General features: G+C 37.6%; 3 protein-coding genes across 3 annotated transcripts; all 3 read left to right on the top strand.

Moving 5' to 3' along the window:
* Positions 1–13,441: 13,441 nt before the first annotated feature.
* LOC123268288 lies at positions 13,442–14,134 on the top strand. The gene is made up of 2 exons (XM_044733241.1): positions 13,442–13,689; positions 13,835–14,134. The coding sequence occupies exons 1-2, from the start codon at positions 13,564–13,566 to the stop codon at positions 14,105–14,107; spliced, it is 399 nt and encodes a 132-aa protein (XP_044589176.1). The 5' UTR covers positions 13,442–13,563; the 3' UTR covers positions 14,108–14,134.
* Positions 14,135–15,736: 1,602 nt separating this feature from the next.
* On the top strand, positions 15,737–16,679 carry LOC123268285. Its single transcript, XM_044733239.1, has 2 exons — positions 15,737–16,230; positions 16,363–16,679. The coding sequence occupies exons 1-2, from the start codon at positions 15,861–15,863 to the stop codon at positions 16,572–16,574; spliced, it is 582 nt and encodes a 193-aa protein (XP_044589174.1). The 5' UTR covers positions 15,737–15,860; the 3' UTR covers positions 16,575–16,679.
* Positions 16,680–17,255: 576 nt separating this feature from the next.
* On the top strand, positions 17,256–19,187 carry LOC123269630. The gene is made up of 2 exons (XM_044735463.1): positions 17,256–17,555; positions 17,787–19,187. The coding sequence occupies exons 1-2, from the start codon at positions 17,256–17,258 to the stop codon at positions 19,185–19,187; spliced, it is 1,701 nt and encodes a 566-aa protein (XP_044591398.1).
* The last annotated feature ends 4,000 nt before the right edge of the window (positions 19,188–23,187 follow it).

Here is a 23,187-nt window from a genome sequence, read left to right as displayed (position 1 = left end):
GACTACTCTCGTTAATAAACTAGAAAATCATATTAAGAACCGATCGCTCCAAATTCCATCGAGGAATGTAGAGGAAAGACCGTTACCAGATCTGAACGACGCAATCCCTATTGACGCCCGTACGAAAGTCATCAATTGGATAAATCAAATACCAGTGATACAGTTAAATTGTCTCGTCGAAGAAACTCATTGGGAAAAGCCTAAGCTAATAAGCGATATCCCAGCTCCAGCCGGACCATTTAAGCTACCTACTCGGCCAAGCAACAACACTCGTCATGGCACCACCGAACCCAGAGCAAGCAGCAGCAGCAGCAGCAGAGCAGGCCAGGATTAGAGAAGCGGAGGGGTCCGCAAAGAACAAGAGGAAGCCAACAATGAAGCCAATCGACATGGAGTCAAATTATTCGATCTCACACGAGATGAGCCTGACAAAGACTATTACCGCATCACCCGAGAAATGGAAAAAGCCCTTCCCACGTTCACTGGAGACGGAGATGTCAGCTACGAAGAACTCGATAGCTGCCTAAAAGATTGGTTACACATGATGCCCGAAACCAACCAACAGCCCTTTATTGGACGCATCCTCAGGAAGCTGAAGAGTCGTGCACGAAACGTCGTCGAAGATATGGAAATCCGGAGCGTACGAGAACTCGTCAGCGTTCTACGTAGCCACTTTCGACTTGGAGATCCTCTCCGCATAAATCTTGCATAACTGACTTCGGCCCAGAGAGGAACTTACGAAGCGGTAGAAAGTTTTTACTATCGATTGAGGTCCATTCTCCGGAAAATACAAGCAGCAGTCCCGGATAACGACCGCGAGGCAATCACCAACCAAGCCCACTGGTTAGCAGTCGACTTATTCTTCGAGTCTTTGCCAGATTACTTGAAATGCCTCGCCTCAACTCGTCAATATGCAACTCTGACCGCCCTGTTTGAGTCAATTCAGGACCAAGCACTGAAGTACGACAACAACATGAGACTTCAAAATTCAAAGCCCTCTCAACGAGAATTTCCCCAGGATCGACATGGTAATCATTACCCTCGTAACAACGGTCTACGAGGATAATTTCAAAATAATCACCAGAGGCAACAATTACACGTCCCGACCCACGGACACCCTTGGTCCAAACCGGAGACCGAACTCTACGCTAACCCGAAGCCAGTTGCTTTGGCATACAACACACAAGGCGTACCGAATTTCGCCACCGAAGAGGAAGGTCCCTACGAAGGATACTCAGAGCCAATTTCGACCTGGTACGGATTACCCCCTTGTGGAAATGCTGAATGTGAAGACTCGGACTGTGAAGTACCCCAAGCCATGGCGTTCTCTGCAAACAATAATTATAATCCAAAAAAATATCAAACTCCTTACCAGAATCCGAACTACTCCGGAAATTATAATCCTTCTTACAAACCCTATCCCCCTCGCCCTCCCTACAACTCTCAATATTCCTCTCAAGCTAAACCTCAGTATTCATCTCCAAACCCGGAATATTTTCCTAAAAAACAACGCGCTAAATACCCATGAATGAGAACACATGGAATAGTGCAATCCACGCAACCGCAAGGGCCACCTCCAGTTACTCCTACGGAAATATATTCCGAATCTTCACCAGTACGGCTAGAAAGACACATAAAGAGCTCAGAGATCTACAAATGCCCAGGATGCCCGAGGAGAAATCTTAAAAAAGAGGAAGACCCTTTAGAGCCTTCTTTGAACTTGATGGGCGCTCGTCAGACCGAGGTAAAGACGAGCCAGCCCCAACCACCTCAACAAATGACCCCAGCCATGTACCGGCAATACAACCAGTAAATGGAGTTGCCCTAGTCACCGGCCGAGGACCAGTAATCACAGTCAAAAATCCAAAATTTCTCAACAACCACTGTGAAACACTGATCGATTCCGGAGCAAACCATAATTTCATCAACATCGAAGCCCTGGCCGATGATACCACCTTCAGCTACGAAAATCTCGAACAAGTGGGAGGGATCGGAACAAACAAACAACCAATCATCGGACTCGTCACACTTACTCGTCTCACTAAATGATCTTAATACGGAGCAACGTGAACAAATCACCGAAATAATCCATGAATTCACCGACATCTTTCATCTACCCGGAGACAACCTGGGATGTTCAAATCGAGCGACTTGTAAAATTCCATCTATGACCAACAAGCCAGTCCACGTGAAACAATATCGTTTCCTTAAGCAACATCAAGATGAAATACAGCGACAAATCGACAACTTACTGGAGCAGGGAATTATAAGAAATTCTAAATCTCCTTATAATTCCCCGGTGTGGGTAGTTCCAAAGAAAGCCGACCCCAAAACAGGAACAAAGAAGTGGAGAATGGTAATCGACTTCAGGGACTTAAATAAAATCTCCATAGGAGATGCATATCCACTACCATCTATAATCGGCATCCTGGACCAGCTGGTAGACTCTCTGCTTTTCAGCGTCTTCAACCTTGCCAGTGGATTTCATCAGATAAAAATGGACCCCGAAGACGCCCACAAAACCGCCTTCTCCACTCCATTCGGGCACTTCGAGTACGTTAGAATGTCCTTTGGCCTAGAAGGAGCACCAGCCATCTTCCAAAGGATGATGAACTCAACTTTAAGCTGCTTACCCTGGATATTAATTTATTTAGACGACATCATCCTCCATGCTCGATCTCTAAAAGAACACGGAGTCCGCCTCAGACGATTATTTCAAGCACTCCGAGATGCAGGCCTCACACTTCAACCAGACAAATGCAAATTTGTATGCTCAGAAGTCAACTATCTCGGACACGTAATTTCTCGAGACGGAGTGAAACCTGATCCTAAAAAAATTCAAGCAATCCGAGACGCTCCGAATCCACGTAATCAACGGGAGATGAGAAAATTCCTCGGCCTGGCAAGCTACTATCGCCGTTTTATCGACAACTACGCCGTTCGAGCTAAATCGTTAACCGATTTAACTCGAAAAACGAAACCTTTTAGGTGGTCCGAGGAAGCTGGAAAGGCCATCCAAGACATCAAGAACGCCTTGTGTGAAAATTCAATCCTTTCGTACCCAGATCTCGACAAGCCCTTCATCTTAGCTATAAGTTTTTCAGACGAAGGTATAGCAGTTATGCTGAGCCAAGAGTTAGTCTCAATTGACTCATCAGAAAATCTCAATAAAAACGGAAAAATCGTAGCTTGCACATCCAGAGTCTTATGTGATGCAGAACTCCGCTACACCCCGGATGAAAAAGAATGCCTCTCAGTTGTCTACGCCATACAACAGTTCCAGCCTTACTTATATGGTAAAAAGTTCACTGTCCAAACAAAAAGGGCCTGTGTAGCCTGGCTACGAGACACTCACGATCTCAAAGGCAGACAACGAAAGTGGCGATCAAAAATCAACGAATACCGCTTTAAGGTCGCTATTCGGACCAACGTCGGAGATCAATACGCCGACGCACTCTCTTATAACCCTACAGGACGATTAGAGGGAAAACAAGAGCTCCAAGGGACAGAGGAAACACCCAACGAACCCTCTGTAGTCCCCAGCAAAGAAAATATACCAGAAGCTGTCTTATTACCAGCAACAGGGGTTGAAAAGGTCAATAAAAAGCCTCCAAGACGATGACCTGGACGACCTTTAGGCTCAAAAAACCATCCAGCCCTCAAAAGTACCCCAGAGATCCGACAAACCATCGCCTCATGACTACGCTCCGAGCTACGCAGAGGGTCTCATAAAAATCCCATCAACTGCATAGAACCAGCCACCTCCAGCAATGACGAGGATGCACAAGGGTTAACTCAAGTGAACACTGGAGATGACGATGTATTTTATACTCCGGAGCCGAGAGGGGGGAAGCTAGCCAGCATTTATCAACTAGAGATTCAATTAGAGAACTAACCCCCCCAGCCTACTTCGACTCCGGCGATGATGGAGACGAAGAAGAAGAAGAAATCTCTAAACAACTCGGGGAATCAACTGACGAAACTACAGAAACAACTACAGCAGAAGCCACTCCACACGTTCACAACATCATAAGGACATTTGAAGAGTTATTAGAAAGTCAGGATCACACTCCAACTCGTCCTCCCTTATCACCAACAATTCCTAAGGGAAATTCTAACTGGTGGCGACCATTACCTGTACCAAGTCCCGACGTAATAAAAGAAGTAAAAAGGTCTATCGAAATCTTCCAGCAAATAAGAACAATGGAGAAGACCTTCAACGAACAAGAATACCCCGGAGAGGCCAGCGAAGAAGCTGAAATGGCCATAAATGAGTTTGTCTCCGAAGAAGCTAACGAGAACCGGGATAGTACCAGCGCCTTCAGCGAGCCAGACGACACAGTGATCCTAACTCAACCTACAACCGCAAGCCCTGAAATTGATAAAGAAAGATCTCCTACAGATGACCTCTCGCCTGGATCCGACATCACTGAAAACACCATTCGGCTAGCCCCGGAAACACCAACGCTAGTCCGTACAATGATCGAAAATTTCAAATCAAATGGAATCCAGTCACAGGATCAATGATCGATACGAGTGTTTATCAAGGATCAACACCTTATAGACCCATACTAGATCAGTCTGTCATCACTCAAATAAGAACTAGATTGTCAGAATTACCAACCATGAACACAGCAGATTCACCTGGGGCGAGCTCTAGCCGATTCTTGGATTTCGGATCTCCTGTAGCCACAACTTCTACTACAACACCCGAGATTATCGACAAGTCAAGAAAAAGAGTCTCCTTCCTAGATCCACCGCCTCAATGACCAGGAGAAAAAGATAATCTACCTTTGCCTCCAGAGCTATCTAACGAAGAAGAAAACGCGACTTCTCGAGAAACATCTGTGACCGTGACATCCCAACAAAATCCCGAAATCGCAACTCCACCGGCGAACAACGAGACTCCTACGCCAATAACGTCTCACAGGCCCGAGAGAAAATCAACTACAATTATAGAAGCTCCAGACACATCTTCCGAAGAATAAATAGTCCCAAATAATAACCAACATCCAAACAAAAACTTAGAGGGGGGGATGGAAAAATCAACTGACCCGATAGAACCACTACAAGATACACCCGATGAATTAAATGCAGTAGAACTAATAAACAGCCGAGATGGACTCACATACGCTCGAAACAACATCGCTCACTTTCTTACTACCGACTGTGAACTTTCCACTCCCACAGCGAAACTACTCCGAGATCTTAAATTCATCGACACCGACGATCTAAAACAAGCCAAGCCATACAAAGGAGACGTCCTGGTGACAAAAATTGGCAAATATCGGATTTTCACTATCTTCATCGGCGAATATCACCGAACAAAAATATCAACTAAAGATCTAATAAACGGATTTCAAAGTCTCCGCCTCGCCTTAGAACGATACGAGATACACTCGCTGAGAATGGCTCAAAAGGAAGATGGATTCGACTCTATCAACATACAACCTCACCTATTGAAGGAACTCCGAGACTGCCCCGTACAAATAACGGCGAAATCTGCGTCCCACCCGAGAAACTGCGACCGGAAATCATCAAAGAAAAACACGCGAGCCTCATCGGGGGACACAAAGGTGACCTCAAAACATATTGGAGAATAAGAGAAAATTTTTATTGGCCCGGAATGAAGGAGCAGATTTACCAATACATCCTGAGATGCGATACATGTCAACAGAAGAAATTATCTCGAATAAAAACTAAACAACCCATGGTTATAACCGACACACCATCCGACGCCTTCGAAAAAATCTCGATAGACACCGTAGGCTCTACCTATGACGGCAAAAGGCAACGTTCATATCCTCACCATACAAGATAATTTTACAAAGCATTGCGCAGCCATAGCAGTACCAGACATTAGGACTCAAACTATAGCAGAAGCCCTGATCACCCAGTCCATCTGCCTATTCGGATGTCCCAGGACAATCCTATCAGACAAAGGAACGTCATTCACCTCCAAACTGTTGGCAAAAATGTCAGAAATTTTAAAAATAAGAAGAGTAACGACCTCTGGCTATTATCCTCAAGCCAACAGATCCCTGGAGAGAAGTCATCAAACTCTCGTCGAATATCTCCGAGTTTTTGTCGAATCATTCTCGGACTGGGACGAATACCTACCAATGGCCATGTTCAACTATAACACCTCGGTCCACACTGGGACAAAGTTCACCCCGTACGAATTAGTGTACGGCAAAAAGGCACGCGCTCCAACTGAATTCCCAGAATACGAAAAAATCGGCACATACCCCGACTACTTAGTGGACTTGATGAACCGCCTAAGCCACACCCGCAGCGTCGCTCGTGATTCACTAGTCGAGTCAAAATTAAGATCCAAAGAAAGATTCGACAAAAACTTACATCCAATAGATTTCCAAATAGGAGATTTTGTGTACAACTTAAACGAAACTCGCAAAAATAAACTTGACGTGTATTATAAAGGCCCTTTTGAAATCGTAAACATCACCGACAAGGGGTGCTTAATATTAGAACTCCCAAACGGAGAACGCTTAATTAAACACCCCAGTAAATTAAAACGAGCCATCGAATAAAATTATAATACGCTCCTGTTACAGAAAACCAATAACAAAATAAACATGCCGCTGTTTCAAATGATTCTTTGGTTCCTACCTATAATCTCGACGGAAACAACACAAGAACCCCTTAAAATTCAGCCCGAATCATTTAATCCAGGGGTCTTATACGAGAAGAGTAAAACAATTCATCTGATAGAACGACAATGGAAAATCGTCTCCACCTTGGACATCGGAGCAATCACCAACATATCTCCCTGGGAAGAAATGACGTCACCAAGCGATCACGAAAGCCGCAAAACTTACCTGTCTTACTTCCCTCCCTACGAGTGCGCAATCCTAGAAAAGGAAGCCATATTAAAAGACCGAGAGAAAGACAGACAAGATGTAGTTAGTCGACTAAAACAGAATCTCAAACAAGTCGAAAATACCACGAAGAAGCGCAATCGAAGCACGCCCTGGTTTGGATTCGTAGGCTCCATAGCCCGAAAAGCCTTCAGACTCATGGACTACGACGACCAAAGAGAAATAACAACACTGATTAACAACTCGACTCACATAATAAAATCAGAAATAAACAAAGTCATCTCCGATCAAAATCCAACCAAAGCAAGAGTCACATTATTATCTAACACCATCAACCGTTACGCAACATAAGTCGGAAGTGAAATCGAAAAACTAAAATTACGTCTACACTTTATGCAAAGAGCTGACGAAATAGTCCAAAGAACAATTAAACTGATACGCTACCTCAAAGAAGCCGAGTCAGCAATAGAAGACGCAAAGATAGGAAACATCCCGGGAGGAATTCTATCACCCGAATAGCTGAAAATTGCAACCAGAGATATTATGACTCGATTTCTCGACTTAAACCCTCCTCAACCAGTAGACCACGTGAATCTCCAGACTCTCTCCAACGTCGCCAAAGTGAACACAGAAAGAATAAGAAAAAAATTTGGAAAACGATTGACCCTAACGGCCATCCCGGCAACTTCCCGCTAATTCCATACTTAAGCGCTTAAAATTGCACTTATTACTTTTTGCGCTTTTCGAGCTCATAAATATAATTTTCGTGTCATTTTGAGCTATCCAAGCTCATTCAAAAAATTATTATCGTTAAGACGTGAGTAAAGAAAAAAAAAAACAGGGTGAAAACAATAACTTCCTAATTTTTGAAAATCTTCGATTTTGTTAGTGGGAAGTTAAAAATGTCGCAGTGATTTTAAAAAAACACTTGTTTTCAAATCTTTTATTGACGATATCTTTTGAACTAATTAACCGATTTCTACGTTTTTGGCGGCAATCGACGCGGTTTTTTAAGCTCTATAAATTATGCTATGTCATCAAAAGTGATCCGAGAAGAAATGACGAAGTTATGTGAAAAAACACTTTTCGGTTTTCGGTTTTCTTTCGTTCACGCTATCTCTCGAACGAATCAACCGATTTTGATCGGGTTGACGCCGATCGGCGTGGTTTTTAAGCTTAAGGGCGGATTAGTTTTTGAAGTTGATCGATAGAGCCGTTTAAAAGATATTCCAAAAAAACTACTTTCAAAAATGATTTTTTTCTTATTTTTTTTAAGATTTTTCAAGATTTCTTAAAATCTATCGGTCCGAATTGGTTCAAATTCTCAGGAAATCTAAGTTCAGCGTAGCCCTTTCGAATGGCACCAACCGCGATGAAATCGGTTCAACCGTTCAAAAGTTATAAGCGAGTCACATAGTCACACACACACACACACACACACACACACATACATACATACAGACATAGTGACAACATCGCGGGGGTAGTCAGGGAAGCTTCCTGTGACCTTCAAACGTCGAGATCTGATGAAAACTCGATTTTTGCCAAACGGGGTAAAAACAATAACTTCCCGATTTTTGAAAATCTGAGATTTTTAGCGGGAAGTTAAAAATTCTTGATTATAATCACTCTCCCACTGTTTAGCCATATTACCTTCCAATTATACCGGATAAGACCAATACCGGTACCACAAGCTATCGGAGGAACCATGAGAAGCCTGCTAGTCCGGCCAAGTAAAGAATATCTAGCTATAGACGCCTTCCAGAATCAATATTACCTGGCGGACATAGAGACCATCAAAAGATGTAGAATTATTTCAACAGATCTAGCCTGTGAAACCAACATACCACTCCAACCGGTAAAAGATAGCACCGAATGCGATCTCCAACTTTACCTAAATCCAAAAAATGAAACTCTCAACCAGTGTGATGTTCGCATACTATCTAAATGTTCTACACAGCTGATCAAATTACAACAACCGTACTCTTGGGCTCACTCCACCTGCAAACCAGAAACATTCATCGTAACATGTGACCCAACTTCTCGGATCGAACACCAACTTCACGGCTCAGGCCCATTCACCTTGTCACCCGGCTTTGCCTCGACAAATAATCACCTCATAGTAAAAGGCACCGAAGAAGAAGGGGAAACAAGCGCAACCTACACATTCCCCACTATAAACTTAACACACCTAGCAACAAACCTTACAGAAGAGCCTAAACCACCGCACCTGCTAACAAATATTGCAGAGAAACCCATAGCAGAAAACAACTTGCTCTCACCATGGAGCGATAGCCTCGAATGAAACAATAATCGACTTACACAAATCGGACTTCACCATCAAGAAGAATCAAAACATCGATTCATTACCGTTGCGAACACAGGAGAAATACTCTCAATCATCACATCCCTCATACTCTTTGTTGGATACTACTATTGCGGCTGCTCCTGCAACTGTCTAAAACTCCTACGAAAACTCAAGAAGAGAAAACAAAACCAAATCGAAGGACAATTCAACGAAACATTCGAACTCTCAGATACTAGTACAACCGACTCAACTTCGTCAACATCACCTGGACCGACGAGATACCGACACAATCTACCAACAATACACGGTCAAGATCTAGCAACCCCATCAAAAAATTCAAAAACCGGCATCCGACTAACTGACTACGAATAAAAGGGAATAAACATATGAAAGACATAGAAATTTAAGTATACATTATTTTTTTCCTCTTTTCTCCCTCTCAAGAATAAATTTCAGAATAATTGATTAAAATTTACGTGTCAAGTATATTCGGTACAAAGCAAGTCATCTGGCGGTAGCTAAATCATCGAAAGATCTAAAATAATTAAGAAAACTGTTTTAACTACAGCAAATTAATTACCATGCAATCAGTAATTGAGAACCGCAGTCATACCAGCGGCTCTCATTACCACCTACCGTCTAACGAGCGACCGCCTCCTAACCACGCCTACATTAGTACACCACATATACAATCCTCTATAGGAAAAAAAAAAAAAAAAAAAACACAAAACGCTACACATACTCATCTATCCCCAAATCCCATCTACCCAACTCTAACCTTACTACATCCAATAAAAATTCTTACATATATTAACATACATTGAACCTAAATTAAAAAAAAATCACTTAACCTAAAAGGGAACAAAAAAAAACTAATAAAACATTATGTAAATTTTATTTTTTTTTTTATTTTTATTTTTCCAAATTTTTTTTTTTGCTACTTCAAAACTACGAAATTCCTTTTCCGATCCCAGAATGTTCTGTCCGTTGGCCCCAAAAAATTGCGCAAGAGACCGCACACAACGGATCTGGTCAGCGAAACAGGACACCCTAGAAATATAAAAAAAAAAAACTTTTTCTTTTCCTTCTCCATCACACCTTACGTTGAAAAACCATTTAAAATTTTTTTCAACTCACCTTTTAAAAATAACAAACTAAATTTTTATTGAAAACAAATTCAATCATCGCTACCCGTAACATTTCCAAATCGGAAAGGTTGGGAGCAAGAAACTCCTCTTCACCATCTGGATTCTCCAGCTTGTGAAGAAAGAAAAAGGTGGCTGCACCCGAAACCTCAGGACCAGTAGGCCCAAACAAAGCCATCCACCGCTCAACCAGATCCAAAGCCTCGTGTGGAGTGAGCGGACCAATTAAACTACGTAAAATTTTAATTTCCCTCCGCAAATCCTAAAACAAAAATTTTTTTTTTATTTTATAAAACCACAAAAATTTTCCCCTCTCCCGAAAAAATAAGAAAAAAAAAAATTTTTTTTTATACAAATTCTTTTACTTACACGCTCTCCGAACACAGCAGTTACGTATTGGAACCAAGTTCCATAATTCTCAAAACAACGGCTAGCAGAATACATATTTTTTTTCTCTTCTCACAAAACGTACTAAGCACGTATACGATCTCAGAAATACTGACACTTCCATTTGACACTTGATAATTCGCCACGAATTTAAATAACAAAAACCCTGGCTCAGCAGAATTAAAAAAAAGAGCGCGAATGTGTAACGGAATATTATGTTTCCCTTGGTCGCCTCTATTATCTCTTAAGGGCGCCACTGGATTTTTGGACTCAGTATCCAGAAACTGGACCAGAACATGGAGTAATAGGTCAGGGTCGTGAGAGATTGCTGAAAGGAACCAAAACTTAAACACAGAAATTCGTTTAACAAAATTATTTATTCATCCAATCCCTTTTACAATTGAAATAATGGCCAAAATAACAATATATAAAATTTCATGAAACAAATTCACACTCACACCCCATTCTCATACGGTATATTTCGCGCTGTCCAGCTAGACTCTCACGTGGCTGTAGTACCCGATGCCTACTGGACTCTCACGTTACTCTATCTACTTCGCGTCGTCCCCTGGACCCTAATGCTACTCTAACTTAGTTCACGCGGTCTCACGGACCCTCACGCCTGTAACGTCCACGTTTTCAAAAATTATAAAAATAAATAAAATTAAACTAATTTATTTGTCCCCGGCTCGAAATTTGCTCGCCGGAGTCCAGGATCATAAACGGGGATTACATTATCAATAACAAAATATAAACAAAACACTTTATTTTAAATAAATCAAAGAAAAAGGAAAACCTCTTTATTGGCCTGAACATGTTAATAAACGATATAAACAATATAAACAAATTAAACAATATAAACAATATATTAGAACACTCTTTTCACACATATTCGCGGTTCAAAATCGCGAACTAACTGTCAAGAGCTGTTTCCCCGCTTCCCCAGGAGACTAGCCGTCACCCCTGGGCCTAAACCTCTACCCCGAGAGCGAATGGAGAGTGTCCTCTTCGCCCCCACCTACACGGCTTATGATCACCTACCGTACCTCAGCTGAAGGCTTCAGCACGCGGAGAAGCACTTTCATCCGGTCGGTTCATGATACTTACCTGGGCCTTGGTCAGACTCCAGGTAGAGTATCATCCTCTGGAATTACTTGGTGAAGAGTATTCGCCCGAGTAATTCTCCCGAGAAAAAACTGCTTGCTTTATCGAGCCAAATTTTGGCGTTTATCATTTTTCCCCCAACTCTCTTGTAACGAACCGGAAGGGTCGTTTTAGACACCTGTCCGGTGCCCTCGAACTAGCATTCAAAAATAATTATTTATTATTTTAATCGTGATTTCCTTCATTTTCTATCCATTCGTCTCGCCAAATTCTAAGTTTTTATTTTCAAAACTCAATTCTTTATTATTTTAATCGTAATTTCCTTCATTCTCTATCCATTCGTTTCGTCAAATTCACAATTCTTTATTATTTTAATCGCAATTTCTTTCATTATGTTATGTCCAAGGGCGTTTTTTTGAGCGGTAGCGTAAACGGTGGAGGTTTGGACTAACAGTTTAAAGAATACGCAACGGAGGTTTTAATTCCGTTGTTTTTAATTATTTATGTGGGACGTTTTCGATATACGAATTTACCACGCCTTCGTTTGAGACTGTTCACAGATTTACTGAGAGTAGATGTACTTACCGTTTACAGGAACTATGTTGATGGTCAGATCTGTGATTTCAGGGCAGCTATTAGCGCCTGTTCCTTAATTGAGCCCTTTGGTTGATTCTCGCAGCGGATGGAGTTGGATGGATTTGGGCTGCTTATTCTAAGGGCTTCTTATTTTATGAAATTTATGAACTCAAATGGAATTTCACTTCTTTTTTAGATTTATTTTTATAAATACCAAAACTTTTACACTTTCACAATTGTAATTTTAATCGTAAATTATGTTAATGAATTTTATTTATTTGAGCTAACGTCCTCCAGTCCCCCGTAGGGTAAAGTGCGCAAATTTAGCTTTAAAAGATATTATATTAAAAGATTTTTATACTTATTGACCGAACTCTCGCCTAAGTGCAGAGCAAATTAGAACTTTGAGAATCCGGTTATAGATTTACTTACTTGTCAAAATCCCGCCTAAGTGCAGGGCAAATTAAGACTTTGGGATCTGACTTTCTAGGTTTTATCTATTTATCGAGTTCTCGCCTAAGTGCAGGGCAAATTAGAACTTTGAGAAACCCGACTCGTAGATACTAATAACTAATACGTGGCCTGCCGGTTGAACCGAGTCTGAACTCGTCTTAAGTGCAGCGCAAATTAAGACAAGGGACTTTTACAAGGCACGGGTCCGTCAGTTAAACGCGGAAGTCAAATTAACTGCTCAAAGACCAGGCGTTGGCTTTTGCTCGCCTTTTTAAAAACTCGCGGTGCTGAGCTTGCAGAAGTCCCCGCTAGTCAACCAGCAGTCACGTAGCTTATATTTTATTGTGGCTTTCGCGCATGGAGAAGTCTTCCATCTGCGCGGGTGATTTAAATTTAAAGGAAAAAATTTTTGGGGTGGACATAACATTCCCCCGGAAAAGCGAGAAGCTAGTATAGTTTTTCGGTTTTCCTATGGCCACCTTCTCCATAAGCGAGAGCCACTTACAATTTTTTTGTTTAAAGTATTTTTAACTAAATAAAAGAGTAGAGAAGAGCGTCATCTGGCGCGAATATTTAAATTTAACTTCATGTTTTAATTTCGCACTGTCTAGCTTGGTAACATTATGAATACTGTAAAGATTTTACAACGACATTACATTGTGTTAATTTTGCTGACGAATGATTTCTCTTATCTCGCTTGCTTCTCGGGTTCGCGAGACCGGTCTGAGCGTCAGTATAGCTTCAGCCGTTAATGAAGTGTGTTTTTACGAAGCAAAAAAAAAATTTTTTTGAAGTTAAGAGGATGTACCCGACTGCGAGGAACTTCGAGGGGTATGGTACGTGGTACCAGATGGTGGTGATGGTTTATGGAGAAAGGGTAAGATCAGATTTATTATATTAAAAAAATTTTGGATAAAAAAAAAAATAAAAAAAAATAATAAGATAAAGAATAAAAAAATTTTGAGAAAGAAGAAGAAAAAGAAAAAAAAAAAAAAAAAAAAAAAAAAAAATTTTTGTTTTAGGATATCAGGACTTCTATATCCATTTTAAAGGCTTTGGCGCGCCCGATTAATCCGGCTCAAGGACTCTTGTTAGTGTCCTGGCTGCTGCAGTTATTTGGGTCTCTTCCTCCGGAGGTGGTTGAGGCGACTTCCTTCTTGTGCCTTTCGGGCATAGAGGGTGTAGCCGATTCTTCTTCTTTTGAGGAAGTGATGTGCCCCAACCACGGGGACCTGGAGTTGATGGCGGTCTCTTTGATGGCGGCCGTTTTCAACGGTTTGGTCACCATGCCCTGAGAGTATAAGTTGTTTAGAATTTTCCTTTGGAATGTTAGTTGTATGGTTATATATGTGACTATATAAAAAAATTTTTTTTTTTTTCTTTTTGCAGGTGTTGGGTTCCATCGGACGGCTGCTGATAGTGGGAAGCTGCCTCAGCACTTGATACGTCAGCGGTCATCCATAGTTTTTTTTTTTTTTAGAATTTATTTAGAAAAAGTTTTTATTATATTATATATAAAAAAATTTATTTTTTTTTTTTTTTTTTCTTTTTTTTTCTTAATAAAATAACGTTTATTTGAAATTTGGTCTCTCTTTCATTTTCTACTCCTTTTCCCATTTCATAATGATAATTATAATGATATTTATTGTAGTCGAACTTAAGCCAAGGAGGTAAGTGGGATTTGGACTAGCTAGGAAGGAGGTGACACAACAATAAAAAAAATTTATAGGTAAATTTTAGTTGCTAGGGGTAAGGAGAAAGGAAAAAATTTTGAATTGAGTCTTGAAAGGCGGTAAGATAGGGGGATAACTATGGGTATATGTATACATCTATATACGCGTACGTGTGTATGCGGCATGCATTGAAGGCAGTGCGATCGTGGTAGGCGTGGTTTACTGAGAGGCGGTCGCGATTGAGCGGGCGTTGGTAAGCTACTGTATCTGACTTAACGGCCCTATTATAATTGCCGTTAGATGACTCTCCCTGTACTCTTAATTACTCATACTTATTTTTATTGAATATTAGACGTTTGAAATAATCGTTTTGAAAAAAAAAAATTTTTATGGTTTCTTAATTTTTGAAAAATTTATATGAGTGACGTTAGCTCGTTGTATCTTTTTTTTGTTATTATTTATAGTTAATATAAAAAAATTTGTTTAATATATGGAGATTAAGTATAATGATTCATAATACACGGTTGTACGACATATAATAAGATAATATAATAATGAGATAATGTGTAATATGGAAGTATAGTGATAGTAAAATGAAAAAGAAAAATTTATGTTAAATTTATATTAATTATATATAAAGAAAAGGAAAAAAAATTTTCATCAAGGTTTTGCGCTGTTTCCACTCGTCCCCCCAAGGCCGAAGATATTCTTATCTTCGGTCTTGCGAGTCTTAAAGCAGCAAAACATTGTTTCTTTCAAAATTTAGAGAAATGTACTGTTTTCCATTATACTATCTACTATATATAAAAATATATTAAAAAATTTTTTTCAATAAGTTTTCTTTTTTTTTTTTTTTTTTTTTTTTATTAGGTTTCTTGAATAACTGTTACTACAAACTGTTGGCTCGTTTTTGGCAAATTTTTTTTAATTTTCGTTAAACGAAATTTCCAACAGGAAAAAAATTCTATTATTATTTTGTAAGTTATTGATTTTTAGTTTTCCGCAAATGAGCCATCAGTTTGTTTATATAAAAAGTTTTTTTTTTTTTTTTTTTTTTTTTTTATAAACGACCTTAAGGTAGTACCTCCGCGACTTTACAGTCAAAAAGTTTTGGATAAGTACTATACTTAAACACATTAGCTGTACTATGACTGTGTTCAATATATTTTTAACGTGACTGTACTTCTTTCACTACTACATCCCCTATACGTATACACACATGCTATGAAATTTAATTCTGCATGGAACTGTGGCAACGTCGCGTTATTATTATTCTTATTTATCCTATACCTATAATACCACTCAATTTATGTACAGTTCATATGCGCAGTAAATGTAAACAACCGGCTATTTTTATTGAAATAAACAAATAATTATGGGTGATCGAATGCGTTATAAAGGAAGATTTATTAAAAAAAAAGTATTCGATAAACAAATTAAAATAAAAAATGGTTTACAAGAAAAAAGAAAAGGCAATGATTTGTCAACAAATAATAAACCTAACCTATCCGAAGGCTTTCGTGTGGTGGATTTAAAATTGTTAGCCGAAAAATTAAAATGTGTAAAATGTTTTGAAATACTTTGTCTTGATAATATTGTGCACGAACAAAATTTAGGGCTGAATTCAATCTTAAAAGTTAAGTGCACTAAATGTGATATAATAACAATAGTTCCAACGAGTAAAACTCATCGTACAGCTGATAATAAATCTAATCACTCAGACATTAATACAGGTGTAGTTCTTGGTAAGTTAAATAAATATAAATATTTAATTAATATTAATTTAAAAAAATTGATAATTTAAATTTACTTAAAAACAATAATAGTTAAATTTCTATGTAAAAGTTCAAATACTAAAATAAATATATTTATTACAGGTGCTATACACGCTGGCTATGGCTGCACTGGATTAAACAAAATATTGGCATGTGCCAATATTCCAACAATATCGCCACAATTATTTAAAAGATATGAAAGAGAAGTTGGTCCTGCAATCGAAGAAGCTGCTAAGGAGAGTTGTAAAAGAGCTGCCAAGGAAGAGCGACAACTTGTCAATGAAAATATAGACAAGTTGTGTGAATTATTGTAAGTTTAATTGAAATTGATAGAGCTACGGAGTAACAATTTTTTTTTGTTTATAATTTTTTATTGATCATATGAGGATGATTTGAATTGATTTATTGTCATCAACGAAACAGAGTTTTTAGAAGTCTATTATTTTTTTGAGTTGTAGATGATTTTTTTAAATTGAATATAATTTTTTTGAATTATATATAATTTTTTTGAATTGTAAATAATTATTTTGAATTATGTAGAATTTTTTCGAATTGTATATAATTTTTGGACTTAATTGTTGTCTAGACTTTCATAATAATTTCTATTCTTACTTGTCTAAATTGTAAATATTTTATAAACTAATTTTAGTTCTCATACTCTCCAAATAACAGTGATTTAAAATTCTCCGTCAAACTTTGTATTATTTTTTATTTTATTGCTGAATACAGAGCAGCATTAATTATTGATTTTTATTTTAATGTAATGTTTAAATCAATAAATGCTGATGAAATTTAAAATTGAAACTTTACATCCCTGATTTCTTATTATCCCATTTTAATCTCCCTTTCCTCTTCCTAGGCCTCAAGAGATCGTCGAAGAAATTTACCCTCACCATGCCAAATTAAAATCGTCAATAGTTGATTTAGATGAAAACAACAATACCACGTATGATTCAGCTGTCGGAGAAGTTGTTAGTATTATTGTATCTTATGACATGGGATGGAGTAAAAGAGGAAATGGAAAGAGCTACGATAGTCTCAATGGTTATGGTACTATTATAGGTTTCTTGAGTGGCAAAATTCTCGATTATGCTGATAGAATAAGAAAATGCAAATTTTGTGACTTGGGCAGGAAAAAAGAAGATCATGATTGCCGGAAAAACTTCGTCGGTAGTGCCAAAGCAATGGAAGCATCTGCAGGAGCAGATTTGGTAAACAACAGCACAGTTCTTAAAGAAGCTAATCTTGAAGCACGAGTACTAATTGGCGATGAAGATAGCTGCACTATCGCAGCCGTTCGTCGAGGGAACCCTAAAAAAATTTTCAAACTTGCTGATCAAAATCATTTGAAAAAAAATTTTAGCCAGGATTTATGGAAATTGTCGAATTTTAAAGAAATAAAAAAAAATAGTATTGATCATATAAAAAAATGTTTTAGTTATGCATTGGCTCAAAATGTAGGTGATAGCTAAAATTTAGCAAAAGCTATACGTAATATACCTAATCATTTGTACGATAACCACGAGAATTGTGGATCTTGGTGTTGTCGCAGAAGTGGCTCTGGGGAACAAACAATTTTGCTTACAAACCTAACTTTATTTGATCAACTATCAGCTGTATGTGACAAGTACGCTGCTAGTGCAAATAAATTTTCAATTCCTGCTTCGAGCCAAGCTAATGAATCATTCAATAATATAATGGCTCATAAATCGCCAAAAAACATTTGCTATAGCAAAAGCGAATCATCAAGTTATCGTCTCGCTAGTTCTGTGTGTACCAAAAATGATGGCGATTCTTGTATCGTTGGAATTAGAAAAAAACTAAAGTTGTCACCAGGGTTACACACTTCGCTTTATGCAGAGCTATCAGATAATAAGCGAAAGAAACGTGCAATAGATGCAAAGCTGCCGGTTGCCAAGAAACGTCGTGTACTCGTAACTCAAGAACGTGAGAAATTAAGAAAGAAGAATGAAAATTCCGAAGGCGTGCAATATAAATCTAACTGCGGTCTGTCGCAAGACGGTGAAGATTTTGAAGCCTTTGACGAATCACAAATTAAAGGTCCAGATATTCAAATGTCACCAGAGACATGCAATTTAGTTTTTTTTGATTTAGAAACCTCGGGCTTCCGTAAAAGTGACGAAATTCTTCAAATTGCAGCATCTTGTAAAGGGCGAAAATTTAGTGTCTATATTAATCCTACAAAAATCATTGATGATAAAGCTTCCGCGCATACTGGATTAAAAAATATTAACGGTGATTTATACTTTCACGCTAAAAAAGTAGAATCGTTGCCGCTAAAAAAAGCTCTCCAGAGTTTTTTAATGTTTTTAAAAATGTCACCCAAGCCATGTTTACTTGTTGCACATAATGTTACGTTTGACAAATCGCATTTACTGCGTTCTATTTTGAAATGTTCGATGGTACCTGCCTTCAGTAAAATCGCAGGATTTTCTGATAGTTTGCCTTTATTCAAGAAAAATTTTACTTCTAAAAAGATTTCGGGTGAATATAAACTGTCAGAATTAGCTAAGAATCATTTAAATGTTAACTCTGACGATAAATTCCATGAAGCTTTATACGATGTTGAGATTTTAGAGAAACTAGTTTCGTTGACGGACAACAAACATTTATTCGAAAGCTCTAAATCTTACAGAGAGTGTTTGATTCATCTTAAAAAATTAAAGAAAACTGCTTCTGGCATGGACTGTTTATCTCCACTAAAAGGAGTTCTATCTGGTCATATATTAAGGAAAATGGCGTCTCAAGCCATAAAATACCAAGATTTAATTAATAAATATGAGAATGGTGGAATTAACGAATTAATAAAATTTTGTAAAGAACCAGGAAGTGATAATAAACCGAATATTACCAAAGATAAACGGGTTTTAGATAAGCTGTGTTCATTTTTTACAAAAAAAATGTGATATATATTATGATAAATATATGTGTTTTTATGAAATTAAGAAAAAGTTTGTGATTATAAAATATTGCAATAATTAAAAATTTATTGTCATAAGAATTTGGTTTTAAAATACTTTGTCATGTTGTATCGCTGGATATATTTTATGTATTAAATTTTATAATTAATATTAAATAAAAGAATAACGCTATAAAATTTATTTTTTCATGTAAATATTCATCAATTATTGTTATTAAACAAAAGTTGAAAATGGATCTCCTTTAAAATATATTTTATTGATTTGAAAATTCGCGCCATTTCTCTTTGCTCCGACATTTTACTTGTAACAATGTTGCCACATAGTTTCCATGCCACTAGTCACCGTATCCCCTCTACAGAAAATAATCGCTAAATCGAGTTATTTATTTTAATTTTTTATTGAAACTACGTGGTAAATAATTCCTATTTTTTTTTTATATTATCAAAATACAGTATTCTAAGTAATATTAGTTTTTCATAGTGATGGTGAAAGTAATTCATTGATAAATTAAATTAAATTGGTCATTTTCCCACGCTTTCCCCATGCTACGTGTACAAATTATGTCATTTTTAATTGCAAATATCTCAGGTTTGGTGTGGTAAATCATCTTCAAATTTTAACAGCATATGTATTATACATTTAATTGCTTATATTCTGAGTTTCAAGAAATTCTTGAAAAATTGCATTCATAACCGTACTACCTTAACTTCTACGAAGTTGAAGCTGAGGTTCTGTTGTCTAAATCGGTGATTTGTAGTCTTTCAGTCGGGACATGGTTCGTTGACTTCTGCTTCGTCGTCCCCCTCTTGGCCAATGTCTGAAGTCGGATTACTCGTAGTTGATCCTGGTGTAGGGATTCGTAGGAAGATTTCGTCGTCCCCCTGTTCTTTATTTACGGTTGGTTTCTTCCTTTTTGGTGGTCCAGAGCTATTAATGACATTTTTACTTCATTTTCTTCTAGCCCTTGGTCCCATGGCTCGAATTTGTCGATGATTGTAACCGGATCCTGAATTTTTGTGAATGAATTTGAAGCTTCGTTGTTGAATTTTAGGCTCGAGTTTAATTTTTCCAATGACTGGTTGGAACTCGGGGCGATGAGGTCTATTCTTGTTGACTCTCTTGCAATTGTGCCTACGAAGCCGAATCAAGGAGCTCTCTTGGTGCGGTTTCGTGGGTCGAATTCTTCTAGTCGTGGATCTTCGAGGAGTTGTCTCAGCTGATGTTGTGCTTGTTCAATTTCTGCCTCCATTTCCTGATGGCTATTGACTCTCATATATGTCATGCAGATTGAATGGTTAAATTTTACCGCGCATATTTCGTAAGCCTCCCAAAGACTTCGAAATTTTTCGACGTTGATGGAGCTAACCAGTTGCCATTCTTCTCGTATTAGATGGATTTTCTTGAACGGGTCATACAGAAGACTTGGATTTGCCTCCATTGGTTTTATTTTGACTTCCCCTGCGCCCCAGGCCAGGTATGCGAGCCCCAGGAGGAGAAGTAGCACAGTATTCGTGATGGATTGATTTTCTGAAACAAACGACTTGGGTTCTTTTTAGTCAAATTTCAGCGGCTGGTTGGTTTAGCCTTATTTGGGTGGGATAATTTTCGTTTCCCATTTGTCGTGTTTTGCTCTAGTGATATCTTTCGCGGGTATCCGTTGAATCTCGGATATTTTACAAATTAAATTCGCTAGATAGTCGTTATATGATAAATTTTTTTTTTTTTAAATCCGGAAATTGGGTTAGTATTCGAGCTGATTTTCGATTATTTTTGTTCAAAGGGATTCGTCTAGTACCTCGACGTTGCCTTCGCATAACGTTATCGTTATTGGACAGTCTCCTAATTCCTGTAATAAATATGCTTGGATGTCTAGATCGGCAAATTCGTCCCCCTGTTTCACACAGCGAAGCGAATGAATATCATGTTTGTGTACTGATTGACGAAGGTTTCTCAGTCCTTCGATTAAGTCGATTGGGTCTAATTTTTAAAAATGTTTTGTTTTGATGAATACCGTGAAAATTTTGCAATGACCTAACTTGGTGACGAATACATCTCCCTTTGAAGGTTTCGATGCATGGAGGTCATCGACATTTATAAATTTTAAGTCACGGAGTAATTTTGCTACGGGTTTTATTATCTCACAATCGGCTGCTAGGAAGTTTACTAAGTGGTCTCGCGCGTAAGTGAGCCCATCACGGCAAATAGAAAATTTTATTTTGATTTTGGACCCTTTTGGCGGTATACTTTCGTCTGAACTCGAGGGTGAAGATATTCTTGGTCGATGACGTCTTTCGGCAAAGACATCTTCAGCCTCTTCAAAAGTTGGAGGGTCATAGGCGACAAAGGGTGGTCCGAACCGGCGGTTCCCTACGTCATCCCCCACTGTAATATTCCCGCATGTAGTTAGTCTATTGTTGGATTTTTCTGAGTTGCTGTGCGATTTATTATTATTATTATTTTGCGAATTTGTCGATAAAATTGTGTTTCGCAATTTTTGTTAGATCGTCTTCGTTCAGTCTCAGTACGGGTGTCATTATTATAAGGTGTTTCAATCCGAGATGGAATTTAACTATTCCAGAATAAAAATAAATGAGAAAAAAATAAAAGAATTTTATGCTCTTTGGAGCGTTAACGTTCGTAAAATTCGAAATAAAAAAAAATAAAAAAATAAAAAAATTTTTTTTTTTATGAAAATTTAGTTTTGTCTAGGGGTGGAGACTTTGAGTCGATTGAATGTAGTTTATACTCAAATGGAGCCTTGATAGGGGCTTGGACTTTGCGAAGGTTTAATATTTTTTCGTAAAATCCAGCAACGGCTGTGACGTTTTTAATAATTCTCGGACCGGTGGCCTTGTTATTGATCACGTTCTTTGCGGAAATGATATCGATAGCCCGATCGTCTATTCTCTCCCATCGGCTTTTCAGTCTCAAAAAAATTAAAATTTTTTTTTTTTTTTTAAATTTTATTATTATAAACCCGGGGAGAAGAAAAAAAATTTTTAAAATATAAAAATTTAAAATTATAAAACAGAAAAATAAAAAAACGGAACGTCAGTTAGTTGACGTGATAACCGAGCGCAAAAAAAAATTTTGGATAAATTTATTTCCCCAAAATCAAAATAATACAAAAAAATTTTCAAAAGTTCGACTAAGGGAGGGAAGAGAAAGAATTTTCTAAAATAGTTGAAAGTCGAAAAACCGATTTACGAAACCTAAAGAATATACACAAAAAAAATTTTCGAAAATACCAAATTTTGCTTCTTATTTTGGTTAAAATTATTTTGGCCAAGTAATTGTGTAAATTTTGTGAGAGTTCTCTCAGTTAAAGAAAGTGCTAGTTAAAGCACCTTTCTAGAGCTGGGAAACTTCTCTGAGTGTTTTGTAAGAGAAGGTGCTAAATTCAAAGCACCCTTCTCGTAGGATGTAGTATATGTGTAATAGGCTTAAAATAATTTTAGTCAAAAAAAAATTTTAAAAGGGAAATAGAAGAATTTATAAAAAAAAAATTTTTTTTTTAAAAATTTAAATAACTAAGTCGAAAGTAATACTGCTTAATTAGCAAAAAAAAATGTATAGGTATTTCTCAATACGGAAGAAGAATATTTTTGCTGACAAGAATGTAGGTGTGAGTACGCGTGAGGCAACCACCTCGAATAAAGAAACGTCAGCGGATTCTTTATTGCAATATTAGACTACGATAAGTTAGAGTATACCAAAAGGTTAAGAACCTATATGAGGTCGAAAACCGATGATGAAAAATAGTATTGCTAAATATCGAAATAACTCCTTTAAAAAAAAATTTTAATATGACGAAAGAATAAATTCTTTTGCGAGTTATGAGGACAAATTAATGTGAATCAGAAAAAAAATTTTCAACAAAAGTTCTAAAATTTCAGGAGTTAATATTTTATAAGAAATTTAGAAAGGAAAAATTTTATAAAATTTAAAAATAAAATAACTTGATAAATTTAACTAATAAGAAAAA

This window comes from Cotesia glomerata, linkage group LG7, assembly GCF_020080835.1.
Source record: "Cotesia glomerata isolate CgM1 linkage group LG7, MPM_Cglom_v2.3, whole genome shotgun sequence".
In the NCBI taxonomy this organism is placed as follows: domain Eukaryota; kingdom Metazoa; phylum Arthropoda; class Insecta; order Hymenoptera; family Braconidae; genus Cotesia; species Cotesia glomerata.
Note: the sequence above shows the minus strand (reverse complement) of the source record. Positions and strands in the feature narration are given on the sequence as shown.

Coding starts and splice junctions, on each gene's coding strand:
- LOC123268288 (XM_044733241.1), top strand. CDS start 13,564: ATGAAGTGTGTTTTTACGAAGCAAAAAAAAAATTTTTTTGAAGTTAAG. Junction 13,690..13,834: donor TGATGGTTTATGGAGAAAGG/GTAAGATCAGAT, acceptor TTTTTGTTTTAG/GATATCAGGACTTCTATATC.
- LOC123268285 (XM_044733239.1), top strand. CDS start 15,861: ATGGGTGATCGAATGCGTTATAAAGGAAGATTTATTAAAAAAAAAGTA. Junction 16,231..16,362: donor TAATACAGGTGTAGTTCTTG/GTAAGTTAAATA, acceptor TATTTATTACAG/GTGCTATACACGCTGGCTAT.
- LOC123269630 (XM_044735463.1), top strand. CDS start 17,256: ATGGGATGGAGTAAAAGAGGAAATGGAAAGAGCTACGATAGTCTCAAT. Junction 17,556..17,786: donor ATAGCTGCACTATCGCAGCC/GTTCGTCGAGGG, acceptor GATAACCACGAG/AATTGTGGATCTTGGTGTTG.